General features: G+C 37.4%; 1 protein-coding gene across 8 annotated transcripts in view; it reads right to left on the bottom strand.

The window, feature by feature from the left end:
* Helz (helicase with zinc finger) overlaps nt 1-15,676 on the bottom strand; it is a 145,615-nt gene that overhangs the window by 20,085 nt on the left and 109,854 nt on the right. For all 8 annotated transcript variants that reach the window (XM_069993111.1, XM_069993112.1, XM_069993109.1 and 5 more), the window contains 6 exons: nt 15,245-15,473; nt 11,700-11,904; nt 7,403-7,454; nt 5,760-5,950; nt 3,885-4,092; nt 193-275 (listed from right to left, as the gene is read on the bottom strand). In XM_069993111.1, coding sequence (XP_069849212.1) covers nt 193-275; nt 3,885-4,092; nt 5,760-5,950; nt 7,403-7,454; nt 11,700-11,904; nt 15,245-15,473 — 968 coding nt within the window. The remainder of the gene's footprint in view (nt 1-192; nt 276-3,884; nt 4,093-5,759; nt 5,951-7,402; nt 7,455-11,699; nt 11,905-15,244; nt 15,474-15,676) is intronic.

Genomic DNA, 15,676 nt, shown 5'->3' with positions numbered 1-15,676 from the left:
CCTATCACTGAATTAAGGGAAGTGGGGGGCAGGGAGGGACAGGGGGTGTAGGATCAGGTAAAGGAAATAACATAGCCAAAGAAAAAAATGACCTGTTACATCCCTGTAAAACAACAAGCATGAAAGATAAGCATAATAAAAAAGGTACTTTTCTTATCAGAACAAGGCATTCACTACAAGGAAGCAGCGTACCTGTTTTGGCTCTGGAGGTTTTTTCTCTGGTGTTCGAATCTTATTCAATATTTCAGGTCCAGAATTATTTGTATCACTTTTACCTAAGAAAATATTTTTTAAAATCTTATAAATTTTCACCAGTGAATGTGACATTTCCAATGACTATCCAATATTTCATAATGCAAAATATTAAACATTATTCACTCATGCTTACTAATTTATGTTACAATGTGTGTTTTGCTCTTAAATTTTCAGAGTTGTCATTTCTCTGAAAAAAAATTTACAAATGAGGCAAACATCACTGACAGGGCAAAAACTTAATCAAAGAATAACCTTTGAAAACATTAAATGATTGAAATCATCAATCTTGATATATTTATAGTTTCATTTTCTTAAACATAAAAAATGATGTAGTAGCTTGCCTATGTATAAAAGCTCTATGTTTTGTTCATTTGCAAATGCATTTAAGTAAGAATCTGGAATCTAAGCTGAATGCTATGGTTTGGATCCTGAATATCCTAAAGCCCATCAGTTTTGGTCCATAGGTGCTAGGGGCTTGGTCCTCATGTGAGGGCCCACTGTGAGGTGGTAAAACCTTCAGGGACTAATAGAAGGAAGTTAGATCATTGAGTGCCCTTGGAAGAGATATTGGGACCCTGGTGTCTTGCTCTCTTTTTGCTTCCCTACTGTTATAGGTAAGCAGACCTCTTCTACCACATTCCCACCAAGATGTTCCGTGTACCACGGGCCAAGTGATTATGATCTGAAACCTTTGAGCCCATAAGCAAAAGCACATCTTTCCTCCTTCTAAGTTGTTGATCTCAGATGTCACAGTGACAGAAAGCTAACATATTCAATAAAGATATTCTGAAAGAGATATTGTTATAATGCTTAAAGCTAAACGATAGCAAAATAAGTATAAATGGGTGATGAATAATAGAGGAAGCAAAATTAAGGCTTAAAAAGCCATATTATAATAGACTTGAACAATCCCACACAAGTGAAAAGCTTTTCATGTATTAAGATTAAACTGCTAAATTGTTTAAGTTCCTTGAAGGAATCTTTGACATGGGTTCTTTTTCAAAAACATTCTTTCAGTCATGCCACTACTTTTTAAATGAACCATTATGCCAAAACCACATGGTTTGAAAAGACAGAACTGGAAGATTACATGCTGCATAAGAAAAAGTTGGTCAACTTGAAGATACAGCAATAAAAACTACACAAAATGAAACACAAAGAGAAAAAAGTTGAAGGAAAAAAATGAAAAGAACACACAAGAACTTTATGCTCCATATGGATAAATGGAATCACTACAAATGACACGGTATGAAATAGAAAATCTATCTGAATAGATAAAGGTAGAAAATTACCAAACTTTGTGCAGTGTTTAAAACAAGATCCAAGGTATGAAACAGGAAGAAAACTACATAAACACACATTATAATTAAATGGCTAAAACTAGTATGAACAAAATCTTTATAGCTACCAAGGATAAGGATGACATCCATGTCTCACTAGAAGCAATGCAAGGAACAAAACACAAATGCATCATATTGAAGGGCTTGAATAGTAATAAGAGCCAAACAAGAATTTTTCACCCTGAAAAAATACCTTACAAAGGTAAGAGTAAAATAAGAACATTCTAGCTGGGCGCCGGTACGGTAGTTCACGCCTGTATCCTAGCTACATGATCTGAGAATCATGGTTCAAAGCCAGTCTGGGCAGGAAAGTCTGTGAGACTCTTATCTCCAATAAACCACTAGGAAAAAAAAAAAAAAAAACGGAAGTGGTGCTATAGCTCAAGTGGTAGAGCGCTCGCCTTGAGCTGAAGAACGCAGGGACAGTGCCCAAGCCCAGAGTTCAAGCCCCATGACCGACAAAAAATAAAATAATAAAAACATTCAGATACATAAAAGCTGAAAGAATTAATTACCAGGATAACCTGAACTATAAGTAGTGTTAAAAGCAGGCATAAGCAGGGAGGAAAGGGGAGGGACTGGGGGGGGGGGGGGAGGGAAGGGAGAGGAAAGGAAGGGAAAGGTTTTTTTTCTTGCCACCTGTTTCCCTTCTGTGATGCTAGGGATCAAACCCTATGTCTTGTGCATACTAAATCTCCATTCTCCTTAAAGATTTACACGTTCCTAATGAAAATATCAGCTGGTATTTTTTTTGAAAAATAACAAGTTGACTATAAATCCCAGCAACAATTTTGGAAGAGAAGACTGGAGAACTTACACTGTTTTCATGGCTTTTGGAAGGCCATAGTGATCAAGACAGTCTACTTGACATGAACTCAAACATACGCATCAACAGAAGAACATGGTTTCTGAGTTTATGGTAAACTAATTTTCAACAAAGGAGTTAGAGCAATTAAATGAGAGAATAGGGTTTCCAAAAAATTATACTGATACAACTTAACACGGACCAAGTAGCTTTAGTGTTAGAGTACCAGCAAGAGACTGAATTCAAACCCTGGTACCAAAGTCGGGGATAAAAGGCAAGCCATATGCTTAGAGAAAGTATTTTCAAAACAGATTTTTCAGAATGTATAAACAACTCTTATAACTTAATAACACAAACAACTCAAGTAAAAGGTGAGTAAAAGCTATGAATAGACAATTTCAGCAAAAGAGGACAAATGTATGGCAAGTAAACACAATGATAAGATACTCTGTATCATTCACTGGTCATTAATGATATGGAAGTTTTTATATATGCTCTCAGATGCTGACCAGCCAGGGTCAAATTGAAAAGAATGACAATATCAAGTACTCATGAGAATGTGCAACAACATAAAAATTTAAACATTACCAGCATACAATCCAGCTACTTTGGAAAATAATACAACAGTTTCTGATAAAGCTAATACATGTTTATAATATCTTCAGCAATCTTCCTCCTAGATACTTACCTAAGAAATAAAAACTTATACTCAAAAGAGCCAAAAATTAGACATAATTAACATATCCATCAATGACAGATGGATAAACACGTTATAGTGTGTCCACAGAGTGGAGTACACATCAACAGTGAAAGGAGTAAACAAGTGAAACAACAAAAGCATTAAGCTAAGTACACAGAGCCAGATGGAAGCACCTATACTGTGTAGGATTCCATTTGTATGATTTACTGAAGTCAGAAGCGGGGGAGGAGGCAGATTAGTGGTACTCAGGAGAGCTGGGTCGGAGGACAAGAGTGAAGGCAAGGGACTGAAGAAACTTTCCAAGGTAATGTGAACATCCTGTATCTTGGTTTGATGGTAGTTAACCACTATGTATTTATTAAAACTCATGAAACTGTAGGTTTATACTGTCTAAAATTTTACTTCTGAAAACTTTAAAAACCAGTAGGAAATTTTTCTTATTTATTATGGCATAAGAGGTAATTGTATCAACTATCCTTAATAATATTAATGGTTAGTATACCATAAGAATATATGCTGACAAATGAGAATTCCTTGTGATTTAAATGACCACCTCTTAAAGTTGCCCAGACATTTAAATATTATTAAATTCAGAAAAATTAGTAAAAATAAACCTAACCGGTTATGTTTGAAATAGCATGCAGTTTGTGTGCATACCTATTTGTGTCATGTGAGGTATCAGATTTTCCCTCAAAGGCATCTATGATGCAAGCCAACAATCACAGTGTGTAAGCACTCGGCAGGCCAGCAGTCTAGGAAGAAGAAGCCAAGCACAGCACCTTACCATTTCTATTTTGTTCATGTTGATCCTTCTCTGGATGCTGGTTCTGTGGCTGCCCTATGCTGACAGGTGGGTGATGTCCAAGGCCATAAGGTATAGGAGATCCCCGTCCATGTGTCTGTAATAGGTTCATATTGTAGGCCATCGCTGCCTGATGTGTAATAATTCGAGGATCAACCGCAAACCTACCCTGGTATCCTGTCCATGGTACCTAGGTTAGTACAAGAAATAAAGTAATAGCATTAAGTATATTTGAGAATTAAAACGGATATAGGGAAAAGCAAACACATGCACATGATAACCTTATCAACATACAAGGACACATGATGATTTAACCAAAACAATAACTACAAAGTTAGTGGTACTTTGGTAAATCACTTCTATGTCCTAACTGGTCAAAAGCTGACTACCCTAAATCTTTAACATGTAAGAAAAAAAAATGGATTATTTTTGAGTGGGGAAGAAATTAAGGAGTTAAACTTGGTAATTACTCGTTGAGGCACATAGTTTAGATTCTTGAATGACTTCCCCTCAAATGTATACAGCACCATGAAAATTACTTTTTAACTCATAACTGCATAGTTATATAGTTTAACAGACTGAATTAAGAGAAGAGGGGGAAAGCTATGAGAATATAGAATAAGAGTGTCAACTCAAATGATAGTCTAACATGCTAGGAATAACCCAATCACTTAATGTTTATTTCCTGCAGGCAAAATGCAACCAGGTCATTACATTAACTAATGTTCTTGATTAATTCAACTCTACCTTAAAATATAGAAATAGAAAACTTGTTTGTGTATGTCTAGCTATATAATCTCTGCACATGAACATAAAAGGGACAGGCATGATATGATGACTTAACTATTACCCCTATCATTTTCATTACAACGTAATTGCTAGATACAGACTCTTAGAAATCTTATATAATAAAAGCTTCATTGACCTCGTAAGTGAAATAGAAATCCTAACAGACTACTAAATAAAGCAGATGATGTGTATCATGTTGCCAGACTGTCTGGGAAGAAACAACTCAGCTGAAGTTTAACATCTAGGAGGGGAAACCAAGTCCATGTTCCTTACTGTGAACTATCAGGGCCAACATGGCCATGAAACATTTGCAATGAAGCAGTTTCTTCTTTAGGATGTGGGCAGAGGTGCCAAAATCTCCTGCAATGATCACCTATGTCAGAAATTCTTCACTTAAATAAAAAAATTATTTCCTAGGCTAACATTCCTAAATTTGGAAGTTCTCATATTTGATATAAATTAAGAAAATTCTCAAATATCTAAACACTTTGAAGGAAATAAAAATGAGTTTATATATATGATTGAAGTCCTCTAAAAAAATCTCTAGTCTAAACAAGAATACAGTAATGTTTGTAAGTAGCAGTCATATTTCATAAGACATGGAATTTCTCAGAAAAAAAAAAACAAATCCACAAGATTTGATGTTCTATGCAACTCTGCCTCCACAACAAGCTATTCCTTAGTTTGTGATTTACAAAAGGACAAATTGAAGAAAAATAAATCACTTTCCAAAGGAGCTACTTAACTTACAGCCAAATTTTCCTCAGGAAAAAAATATATCAAAAGACTATTAAAGCTTCTAATTGGCAAACTTCTTTGCAGTCTCTGATAATTCAGTAACAAATTGTAAGCAACAACATACACTTCTTCGGTCATCTCAAAATTTAACATTGAGTTACTTTAAAAGGTGCTTACAGATACCTGTTAAGAGACTGGGAAAGCTGAGGCACAGCTTTCTCAGCATGTGCAAGACAAGCAACCCCCAAAAAAGAGGGTGGCAGAATTATCACTGCTTTAGTAAAAAGTATTCGCTATATTTGGTAAAGAGTATTTCAAATATCCACTTACAGGTAAAGGCACCGACATAACTACATTCCCTCCATAGACAGCAGGTACATAAAGAATACTTGTCCCAGTATGAGGATCTATTCTTTGAACAGGGCTTGGAGATTTTCCCAAGTTTGGGTGAGGTCCAAGAGGGGGTGGAGGAGTGTATGCTCTAATAGGATTGCCAATAAGTACAGAAGGATTGGGCTGAACTGAAAAATAAACAGAAAAAGGATGCACTCAATAGCTATACATAGTTCACCTAAACAAAAATAGTTTGTTTGAATCATCCAACAACAAAGCAGACTTCCCAGATGTGCCACAAAATATCTTATAATCAAATAATTATCATCAGTGTGGAAGAGTAAAGCATATTAAGAATCATAACCATTTTACAATGTTTTCTATAATAAACTTGAATGGTACATATATTTATTTTATTAATTAGCATGACTTTAGCTTCTGAGGAATCAGAATACCAGCCCGGCACTGAGGCTCACATCTCTAAGCAATTTGCTTACTTCTAGCTACCTAGAAGGCTGAGATCAGAAGGTTCCTTGTTCAAGGCCAGCCCAAGAACCCCTTCTTAAACCAATAGCTGGGCCTGGTAGCTCACACTTGGTATTCCAATAATGAGGGGAAGCATAAAATAGGTGAAGAGTGATCCACGTGTCATAAAATAGGTGGAGAGCAGTCCAAGTGAACAAGGAAAAAGCAAGGCCCTACCAAAAAAAAAAAAAAAAAGACTGACGGCTAGCTCAATGGTAGATCACACAGCTGGTAAGAATGAGGACATGAGTTCAAAACCTAATACTGTAATATTGGCAAGAGAGAGAGAGAGAGAGAGAGAGAGAGAGAGAGAGAGAGAGAGAGAGAGAGAGAGAGGGAGGGAGAGGGAGGGAGAGGGAGAGGGAGAGGGAGAGAGAGGGAGGGAGAGGGAGGGAGAGGGAGAGGGAGAGGGAGAGGGAGAGGGAGAGGGAGAGGGAGAGGGAGAGGGAGAGGGAGAGGGAGAGGGAGAGGGAGAGGGAGAGGGAGAGGGAGAGGGAGAGGGAGAGCGCGCAAGAGCGCATGCGCCAAACAAGCACATGCCCCAGGAACAGCCCTTTGGGAGCAGGAACCATACAGCTCCTAAGGGGAAAATTGACTTACCACGTAACATGGCCCATGCAAAAATAAAAACTAAGCAACCGTTACCTTAAAAAGAGAACTCCGCAACATTTAAAACCATTCAAATAAACTTTATCTTGAAAACGTGTGTGACCTGACATGTGTAGAATAGAAATATTTCTGTTGTATCTAAGGCTTAAATTCTCCCTCAAATTTTTAAAAATATATATGCACTGGTACATACACACAGTGACCACCTTTCAGAAATGCCATACCAATACATCAACAACAACAAAAAAAAACAGGTTTCAAAGGAACTGTGAATGCATACAAAAGAGAAAAGAGAGGCAGAGGGGCAAAGAACTTTTTCTCATGGAAAAATGGGATTAATCCCTCCTCCCCCCTTCCTTTTCTCCTGTTTAGAGACAGGGTCTTGTAGCACAGGCTGGCATCAAAGTCACAATCCTTCTGCTTCCACCTTGCAAGGGCCTAGCTTAACAGGGCAAATATCTTAACACAATAAAAGCAAATTTCCTTAGGTTAATTTTTTTACCTACCAATTCCATCATTCTGGAAATGATCATTCTGGGTAGGAAGGAGGTTTTTCCCCTTTAAAGAAAAAAACAAAAATATAATTAACTTAAACATAATTAATATTGGAGAATAAGTTAATATACTATTTGATCTATTTTCAGTATGATTCATAGTTATCTTAAAGTACAAACTTCTCTAAAAAAAGAGGAAAAGAGGTACTATCTATCGTAATTTGCTTGTGCAAAAATCCAGCTAATTGCTAGGCAGCAATTTGGCAGTATATAGCAGGCATCAAAAATGTACATATTTTAATCCTGTAATTGTACTTCCAGGAATTTACCCAATGAAATAATCATGAATTTGGGCACATATTCATTGTGGCATGACTTAGATGTGTGATTAATGTTAGCAATCTAACAATGGAGGAGTTATTAAATAAGCAATGGCAGATTTATATAATAGCATATTGGTCTACCATCAAAAATAATATCATTGGCTGGGTGCCAGTGGCTCATGCCTGTAATTCTAGCTACTCAGGAGGCTGAGATCTGAGGATCGTGGTTCAAAGACAGCCAGAACAGGAAAGTCCGTGAGACTCTTATCTCCAATAAACCACCAGAAATCTGAAAGTGGTGCTGTGGCTCAAGTGGTAGAGTGCTAGCCTTGAGCTGAAGAGCTGAGGGACAGTGCCCCGGGCCCAGAATTCAAAGCCCCACAACCAACTCCCCCCCCCCCCCTCAAAAAGTCATTAAGCTGAGTAGCCCACACATATAAAGCTAGCTAGTCAGGAAGCTGAGGTCAAGGAATCAGAGCTCAAAGACAATCCAGGAAGAAAAGTCAGGGAACTTATCTCCATTTAACCAGCAAAAAGTTGGTCTGGAAGTTCAGCTCAAATGGTAGAGCACCAGCTGAGCAAGCAGCGCAAGCATGAGTACAAGAGGAGGGGGGCGCGGGGCAGGGAAGTGTCACACACAGTATTCAGAAAGGAAAAGACATTTGTGAAATATTTGAAGAGACAGTATTTCTGAGGTTCTGGACTTTCAAAACACAGAAACAAAACCTTTCTCTTCCTATTGGCTACATGTAACTGGCATATATGTAGCCAAAAGAGAAAAAGTGGCACACTAGACAAATGACATCTAGATCCATGCACATTTAATTACACACAACACCTGAGGGCTAAGGAAGGAATAACAATTACAAGAGAAGGAAAACCTCATTCCTGACCAAAGCAACAATCCTATGATGCTTCATTTCACTATTTAGCTGTCAGAGTTTAATACTCTGGAGGTTTCAGGTCAGTTGGTTAGTATGTATGGACAAAAACATTTAAGATCTAACTAAAATGTCAGGGGAAAAAAATAGCTAACAAAGAATCTAGTTGGCTTATTAGAAAAGAAAGAATTTTTGCACAATTTTATGAATTATATACTGGAAATCGATATAAGCCTTTTTTTATTCTAGTATTCCATAAATATTTTGCTGGTCATATTATGTTAAAACTGAACTCTACAACTTGTGGGTGGGGATGGGAGGAAAAAACTGGGAGTGACAGGAAGGAGACAGAGCCCAAAGAGAAAGGTACTCTTTACTTGACTTACGTAACTGTAACCCCTCTGTACATAATCACCTTTATAATAACAATACAAAATTTAAAAGAAGAATTTTCACAGCAATTGACACCAGCTACAAAAAAACCAAACTTCTGAGGAATAAAAAAATAAGAAAAGCAAGAAGACAGGAAAGTGAAAGGCAGAAGACCCAGAAGTGACAGAAGTAGGGATAAAGTCAGAAGCATCAGCATTACAACTGACAAGAAGTACAGATAGTATCATACACTGCAGAAAGGAGGAGAGCCAGTGACTGACAGGCGAGACAGGTTTCAAGACATAAAGAAGCATTTAGATTTCCTAGCTTCCAAACTGATCACATTATAAGTTGCCATTATACCTGTTGTTTACACACGCTAACAATCCCTAGGTCTTGTGAATTACTATGCTGTGTTATATGGCCAAGGAGACTCCCCAGATACAGTTCAAGTTTGGACTTAAAATAGACAGATTATCTTGGATTATGTGATAACAACATGAGCTCTAAACAGTGCAATCTTTCTGATGGGAGTCAAGGAGAGTATAGAAGGAAAGTCAGAGATTGTGAGAGAGAAACAGATCCAACACACTGTTGCTGGGTCTGAGATTTAGGAGACACTTTGAAAACCACAAACCTGTTATCTAGCAAGGAAATAAGGCCACTGGATTTTGCCAACCACCTGCAAGAACCCAGGTAGTTGACACCCTGATCTCAACTTCGAGAAACACGACAGAGATATCAAGGAAGCCAATCCCAACATCTGATCCACAAAACTGCAATAATCAATTAGTGCCCTAAACGTAGTGTTTAGGGTAAATTATTAAAGCTAGGCTTGAACTTTTGCTCAGCTTCACTGCACATGGCTTGAGTCAACCTGAGTCACACCTCTAGGCTGGCATTTTGCTGGTTAAATGGAGATGGAGTCTCTCAGATATTTCTGCCCAGGGCTGATTTCAAATGAGGTCCCAGCTAGAGTAGCTAGACACCTGGCCACATATGAATAATAACTTTAAATAATCAGATATATAAATAATTTTATATTATAAATAATTTATAATTATATTATATATATATAATTTATAATTATAAATAATTTTATATTATATAAAGAGGACTTATATAGGATCAGTGAAGAAGATTACTTTAGCCTTAAATGACACTGCCTCCCACTGACAGAAAAAAGCTACATTACACTTTGCTGGATGTGTCTTAACTATCACTCTCTTGACAGGTACTTACTGAGCACAGACTATATGCAATGTTTGGGGCCAGGTTTGATGTGTTCATAAGCATTTGCTGTAAGTCAGATACTGCTCTAGACACAGAAGCAAGGACAATATAAAACAATGGCAAAACTATCAGCCCTAACAGGGCTGATATTCTAATTTTCATGTCCTCCTAAATCTTCTGTCATCCCCACCTAGTCTCCTAAGTGGAAACTGTTTTGAAACTACCTGTCCCTCTCTGCTTCCTCTAATACTGCCCACAAGACCACATGGAGCTAGTTTGTTTACTTAGGCCTCCTCTCCTTGGACCAACCTACATGACATGGCCTAGAAGACCTAGAAGGAAGATGATTTGCAGATGTTTCCTCCCATTGGTAATGCCAACCACATTAAGTACATGTTTATTAAACTACGAATATACAACTGTATATTAACAGAAAAGTAATTCTTAGCTTAAAATCTATTTAGCTGAGAAAATTTTCAAAATATTAACCCATTTCTGTGTGTGTGCATGCATGTGTGCATGTGTGTGCGTGCGTGTGTGCGTGCGTGTGTGCGTGTATGCACTGATACTGAGGTGTTGTCCCCATAGCTTCCACATCGAGCTTTTTGCTGGTTAACTGGAAGTTAAGAGTTTCATGGGCTTACAAGTCCAGGCTGGCTTCAAACCATGATTCTTAGATCTCAGCTTCCTAAGAAGCTAGATTACAGGCATCAGCCACCAGCGCCCAGCTTAAGCCATTCTTTGCTGCTTACACATTCAGTGTACTAAAGTTGAACATAGTCTTTTAATTTATGTTAATAACTTTAATAGCAAGCTAAAGATACACAAATGCACACAGCCACCAGAGCAAATACTACACATGCCATTCTCACAGTCTTCTTTTCAGCTGTTGAAGTGAAAGAATTTTTTCAGGCATTCTAGCAAATAAGCCAGCTGTCTCTGCCCAAAATAACTATGGCACAAAAGTGGAAATGGCCTTGATTTGCCACCTCCACTCCCTCTGACTGGAATTCTTCTATACAACACAAGTCACAAATAAGTCACAATCACTTAATTGTCCACAAGTCAGCCAAATTGTCTCACTTTGTCAAATGCACTCAAAATGAATGGGTCATCAATAAAAGATTTGAACCATTCTGTTTATATGAATACTGCTGTTCTCAAATGATCTTTGTAAATAATACCTTGTGAGGACACGTTTGTTAGTTGTGTTGTTTTATCCCCTCTTAGCTGACAGCTACACATCTATTGGCAGGGGGCCCTAGGAAGATAATAATATACAAAGATAGGATACTGGTACTTAAAACTCCTTGAGGATGATTATGGAATAAGCATGGCTAAACTATACTGTCTTCTTAACTCTCGAAAAGGTGCAGAAAGCACTGGCCACCACATCAACTTCAACTCCAATACTTAAAGTAACCTGCAGCCCAGGAAGCCTTTGACGCTGAACACATTCTCCTCCTGTAACCTCTCCAGTTCCATTAACAGCAGTTTTACCTTGGGTGGTGATTGCTGCTGCCTGCTGCTGTTTCCTGAATGCTGCAGTCTCAGAGCCCGAGGGATAAACTCAGGAGCCAGTGGATTCAATACATATGTCTTCTTTAGTTCTAATGCTTCTAACTGAGCCTTGATCTGTTCAAATGTGATCCCATGGAGGCTATGATTTTCATGACACAGGGCAATAAACCGCTCCCAAAACTTCCTACAGAAAGAAGTTCAGAAGATCAGGTGACAGTTTCATTGGATGAGATCACAGAAATAAATACAGGAATCTAAAGATGATTTCAAATTCTGTACCCAGCCAAACCCCTAAGTCTAATAGCCATCTGACCAGAAGATTTCAGAAGTGTGATATTCAAACCAGAGTCATGCTTAATATACTAAATACAATAAGTACTTACTGTTAATTTGGGCTCATCAATGCAGGTAACAAACATGATCGATGTTCAACAAAGAATAAGTAAGGAGTAAGCAACAAGACTTCAAAAGAGGTAGTAACTAATGTATAAGAAAGAGACTTGCACACTTTAGCAAACTCATATATATACAGGTAGATCTAAACACACAGTCATACTCTACACAATGACTCCAGTCAACAAGACTGCATATATAACAAGAGTCCAGCCAGCACTGGTGGCTTACGCCTGTCATCCTTGCTACTCAGGAGGTTGAGATCTGAGGATCACAGTTCAAAGCCAGCCGGGGTAGGAAAGGCCATGAGACTCTTATCTCCAATTAACCACCAGAAGACCAGAAGTGGTACTGTGGCTCAAGTAGTAGAACGCTAGCCTTGAGCTAAAGAGCTCAGGGACAATGCCCAGGCCCATAGTTCAAGCCCCACAATTACAACAACAAAAAAACAAAACAACATGGGTCCGTAAGATGCTATCATCTAGTGACATCATAGGTTTCTTAGTCTATATAAATATATCATATGATGTTCATACAACATGAACTTGCCAAACAGTGCATTTCTCAGAATGTACCATTAAGCAATATGTGACTCTATATATCCATATGCAACTCAATTAATCCATATGCACATTAGTATGAATTATAGGAGTCTGGTTCTAGATGATTAAGAAGAGCAAACTCAGACCATAAATTTGAACAACAAAATAAATAATCCTCATGAGGATTCTTGAATTACCAACTAGCTAGTTCAACATTTTTCCTCTTACACAGCAGATGCTTGCCACAAGCACAACTTACAATATTAACTAACTTAAAATAGCTAAAAAGAAAATACAGAGTCAGAATACAATTTGAGTGTTGACTATTAAAGTTCAACCAATGCAAACTGCCTTTCTAGCTGGGCGCCAGTGGCTCATGCCTATAATCCTAGCCACTCAGGAGGCTGAGATCTGAAGATCATGGTTCAAAACCAGTGCAGGCAGGAAAGTCTGTAAGACTCTTATCACCAATAAAATACTCAGAAAACCAGAAGTGGCATGTGGCTCAAGTGGTAGAGCGCTCGCCTTGAGCTGAAAAGCTGAGGAACAGTGCCCAGGCCAGCCCCACAAGTGACCCCCCCCCCCAAAAAAAAAAATTACTCCTTCATTCTTACAAGACCCAAGAATCCAAGAATCACATTATATCTTCTGGATTTACTTGTGCTATGAAATTAATTTCTAATGAAATTATCAAGATTAAAGCCAACTATCAACTCTTGGGCTATAATCATGATTACATTATCCAAATAAAACATAATCAACATTACTATTTAGCTATAAAATATATGATCATACTCTCCCTCTGATAATTTATTATTTTCCTGGTAATATTCTGCTTGGCATATAAATTAGTCTTGGCACATCCCAGCTTTTCAATTAGAATAAACAACCAATAAACCCATTTCAGGTTAAAAGTTAGCCCTGGCCAACTCTGACAGCAGGCCTCAGGAAGAACTCCCCACTATGTGCACTGAGTGAGGGGAGCTGAAGCTGCTGAGCGCATACGATGTACAGTACAGTGTGACTGCAGAAAGGAGAAAAGGCTAACAGTACTCAGGCTAATTCACCCTGGAGCTACTGCTGAGGAAAGCCCCACAAGAATGTGGCTCACCACTACACTCGTTAGTTCTGTTTTTAAATGTCCAGTTGTTTTTAATACACACCATCCCATTTTATAGGTTTGAAAAAAATAAATCCTGATGAAACTATGTGTGTGGTCTGACTCATCAAATCATAAATATAATACAAATGCTAATAAAATATCCTAGCAACATTTTGAACAAACATAATTTGAATAATTAGTAAAAGAATGAAAATATAATTCTCTACAAAAATCATAAATTTGTTAAAATACTCAGTTTATTCATTTGTAACTTGAAACTAATATATTCCTTTTCCAAATTTTGTCATTAGCATCTACAAATGAATGCCAATCTTTCAGGTATGAATTAAAGATATATTACAACAGATATATTACAACTTTATATTACAATAAAGATATATTACAACTATTTATAGGTAAGACATAAACTTTTTAAGCATTATTTTTCAAAACAGACTTTTATCTAATGAAACCATAAACTAAAGCTCTACTTGATTCTTTGCTCCCATTTTTTTTGCCTATCTAAGATATAAACTTCTTACAGGGTCTTAAATTTGAACATATGCAGTTTATTTTTAAAGGCCCCAAACAGCCTCCTTTTCCCAAGAATATTTCTTCTTGTTAGAAACAAGAGACAACAAAATCCTACTTTATCTTTACTACAACAGAAAACATGACTTAGAGAGGCATATCCTAAATGCAAATAACAAATATAAAAAAGAATGCTTTCAGTTGATATTGTTAACTCTATTTCAGAAAAAAATTGGTCCTCATTACAACAGTCTAATGAATACTAACAATGCTTTCCAAAGACAAGTCATTACCATTTCTAACCTGATAGGAAAAGTCTTTACACTGAGAAGCCTTAAGAGAAAATGACTACAGAGGGAAACTCATCAAAAATCAAAACTAAAGTATAACAATAAAGAAGAAAAAGGAGGTAGTGGACAATACAAAATTTAATCTCTACAAAACACAGACACACTTACTTCTGGACCTGCAGAAGCTGATCCTTCTCCTGGAGCACAACACTGGCCCCAGCTACAGGGCACAGATCCTGTCCAGAGTCAATCTGACCACACCATTGGTCCAACTCATAGCCATCACTCCTAACTGTCCTTAACGTGTGAGTGAGTGCACACACAAACCCCCTAAAACCAGATGGTATGGACTTCTTGGCCATTACCTTCCCAAGTAAAATACTACATAATATTCTCATTTAGTTAATCATCTGTCTTCCTCTCTTATCCAACAAGGTTAGAGATTGTTGTCTATTTTGCTCACTGATGCTTAGAATATTGAAGGCACTCAGGAAGTATCTCCTAAATAACTTCTGAATGAATGACTACAAAACTATGCATATTATAAATAGACCTTTGTGTTACTGCTGGATATCAGGTAATAATACACTTGATTTTGATTAGCCCATACTTAAAAGATACAAATTACATTTCCCCTGTTAAGATCTTAATGAGTAACACAGTTACCTGCATCTTCCAATAGAGCACAGAGCGATAGGATCGCCCACCACAGCAACCAGGGACTGTGCTCTTGTGATGGCAGTATTGAGGAGCTTGTAATTAGATAAAAAACCATAATCCAAATCCTCTGTGGAATCTTCCAAAAGTTGCTCTTTCTTTTTAATTGGTGTCTGCTTGTGTTTACAAGTATGTCTTGTACGTACTGTGCTAAGAAACAAAACCCTGAATTGCTTTCCTACAAAAAAGAAAAAATGTAAAGGGCTGAAGTTGTCATTCTGAATCACTGATATAATAACAGTATTGCATTTTTAAAACATACTTGCTTTAGCAGATGTTGGCAAAGATATACAGAGACTGAAACCTTTCTGCACTGTTGGTAGGCAAGTGAAATCATAAAGCTGCTCTGGAAAACACTGTGCAGGATAGTCCCTCAAAAAC

The sequence above is a fragment of the Dipodomys merriami genome, unplaced genomic scaffold (genome assembly GCF_024711535.1).
Source record: "Dipodomys merriami isolate MVZ:Mamm:240054 unplaced genomic scaffold, mDipMer1.0.p SCAF_42, whole genome shotgun sequence".
Taxonomy (NCBI): domain Eukaryota; kingdom Metazoa; phylum Chordata; class Mammalia; order Rodentia; family Heteromyidae; genus Dipodomys; species Dipodomys merriami.
The sequence above is the reverse complement of the archived record's forward strand: the minus strand, read 5'-3'. Positions and strand labels throughout refer to the sequence as shown.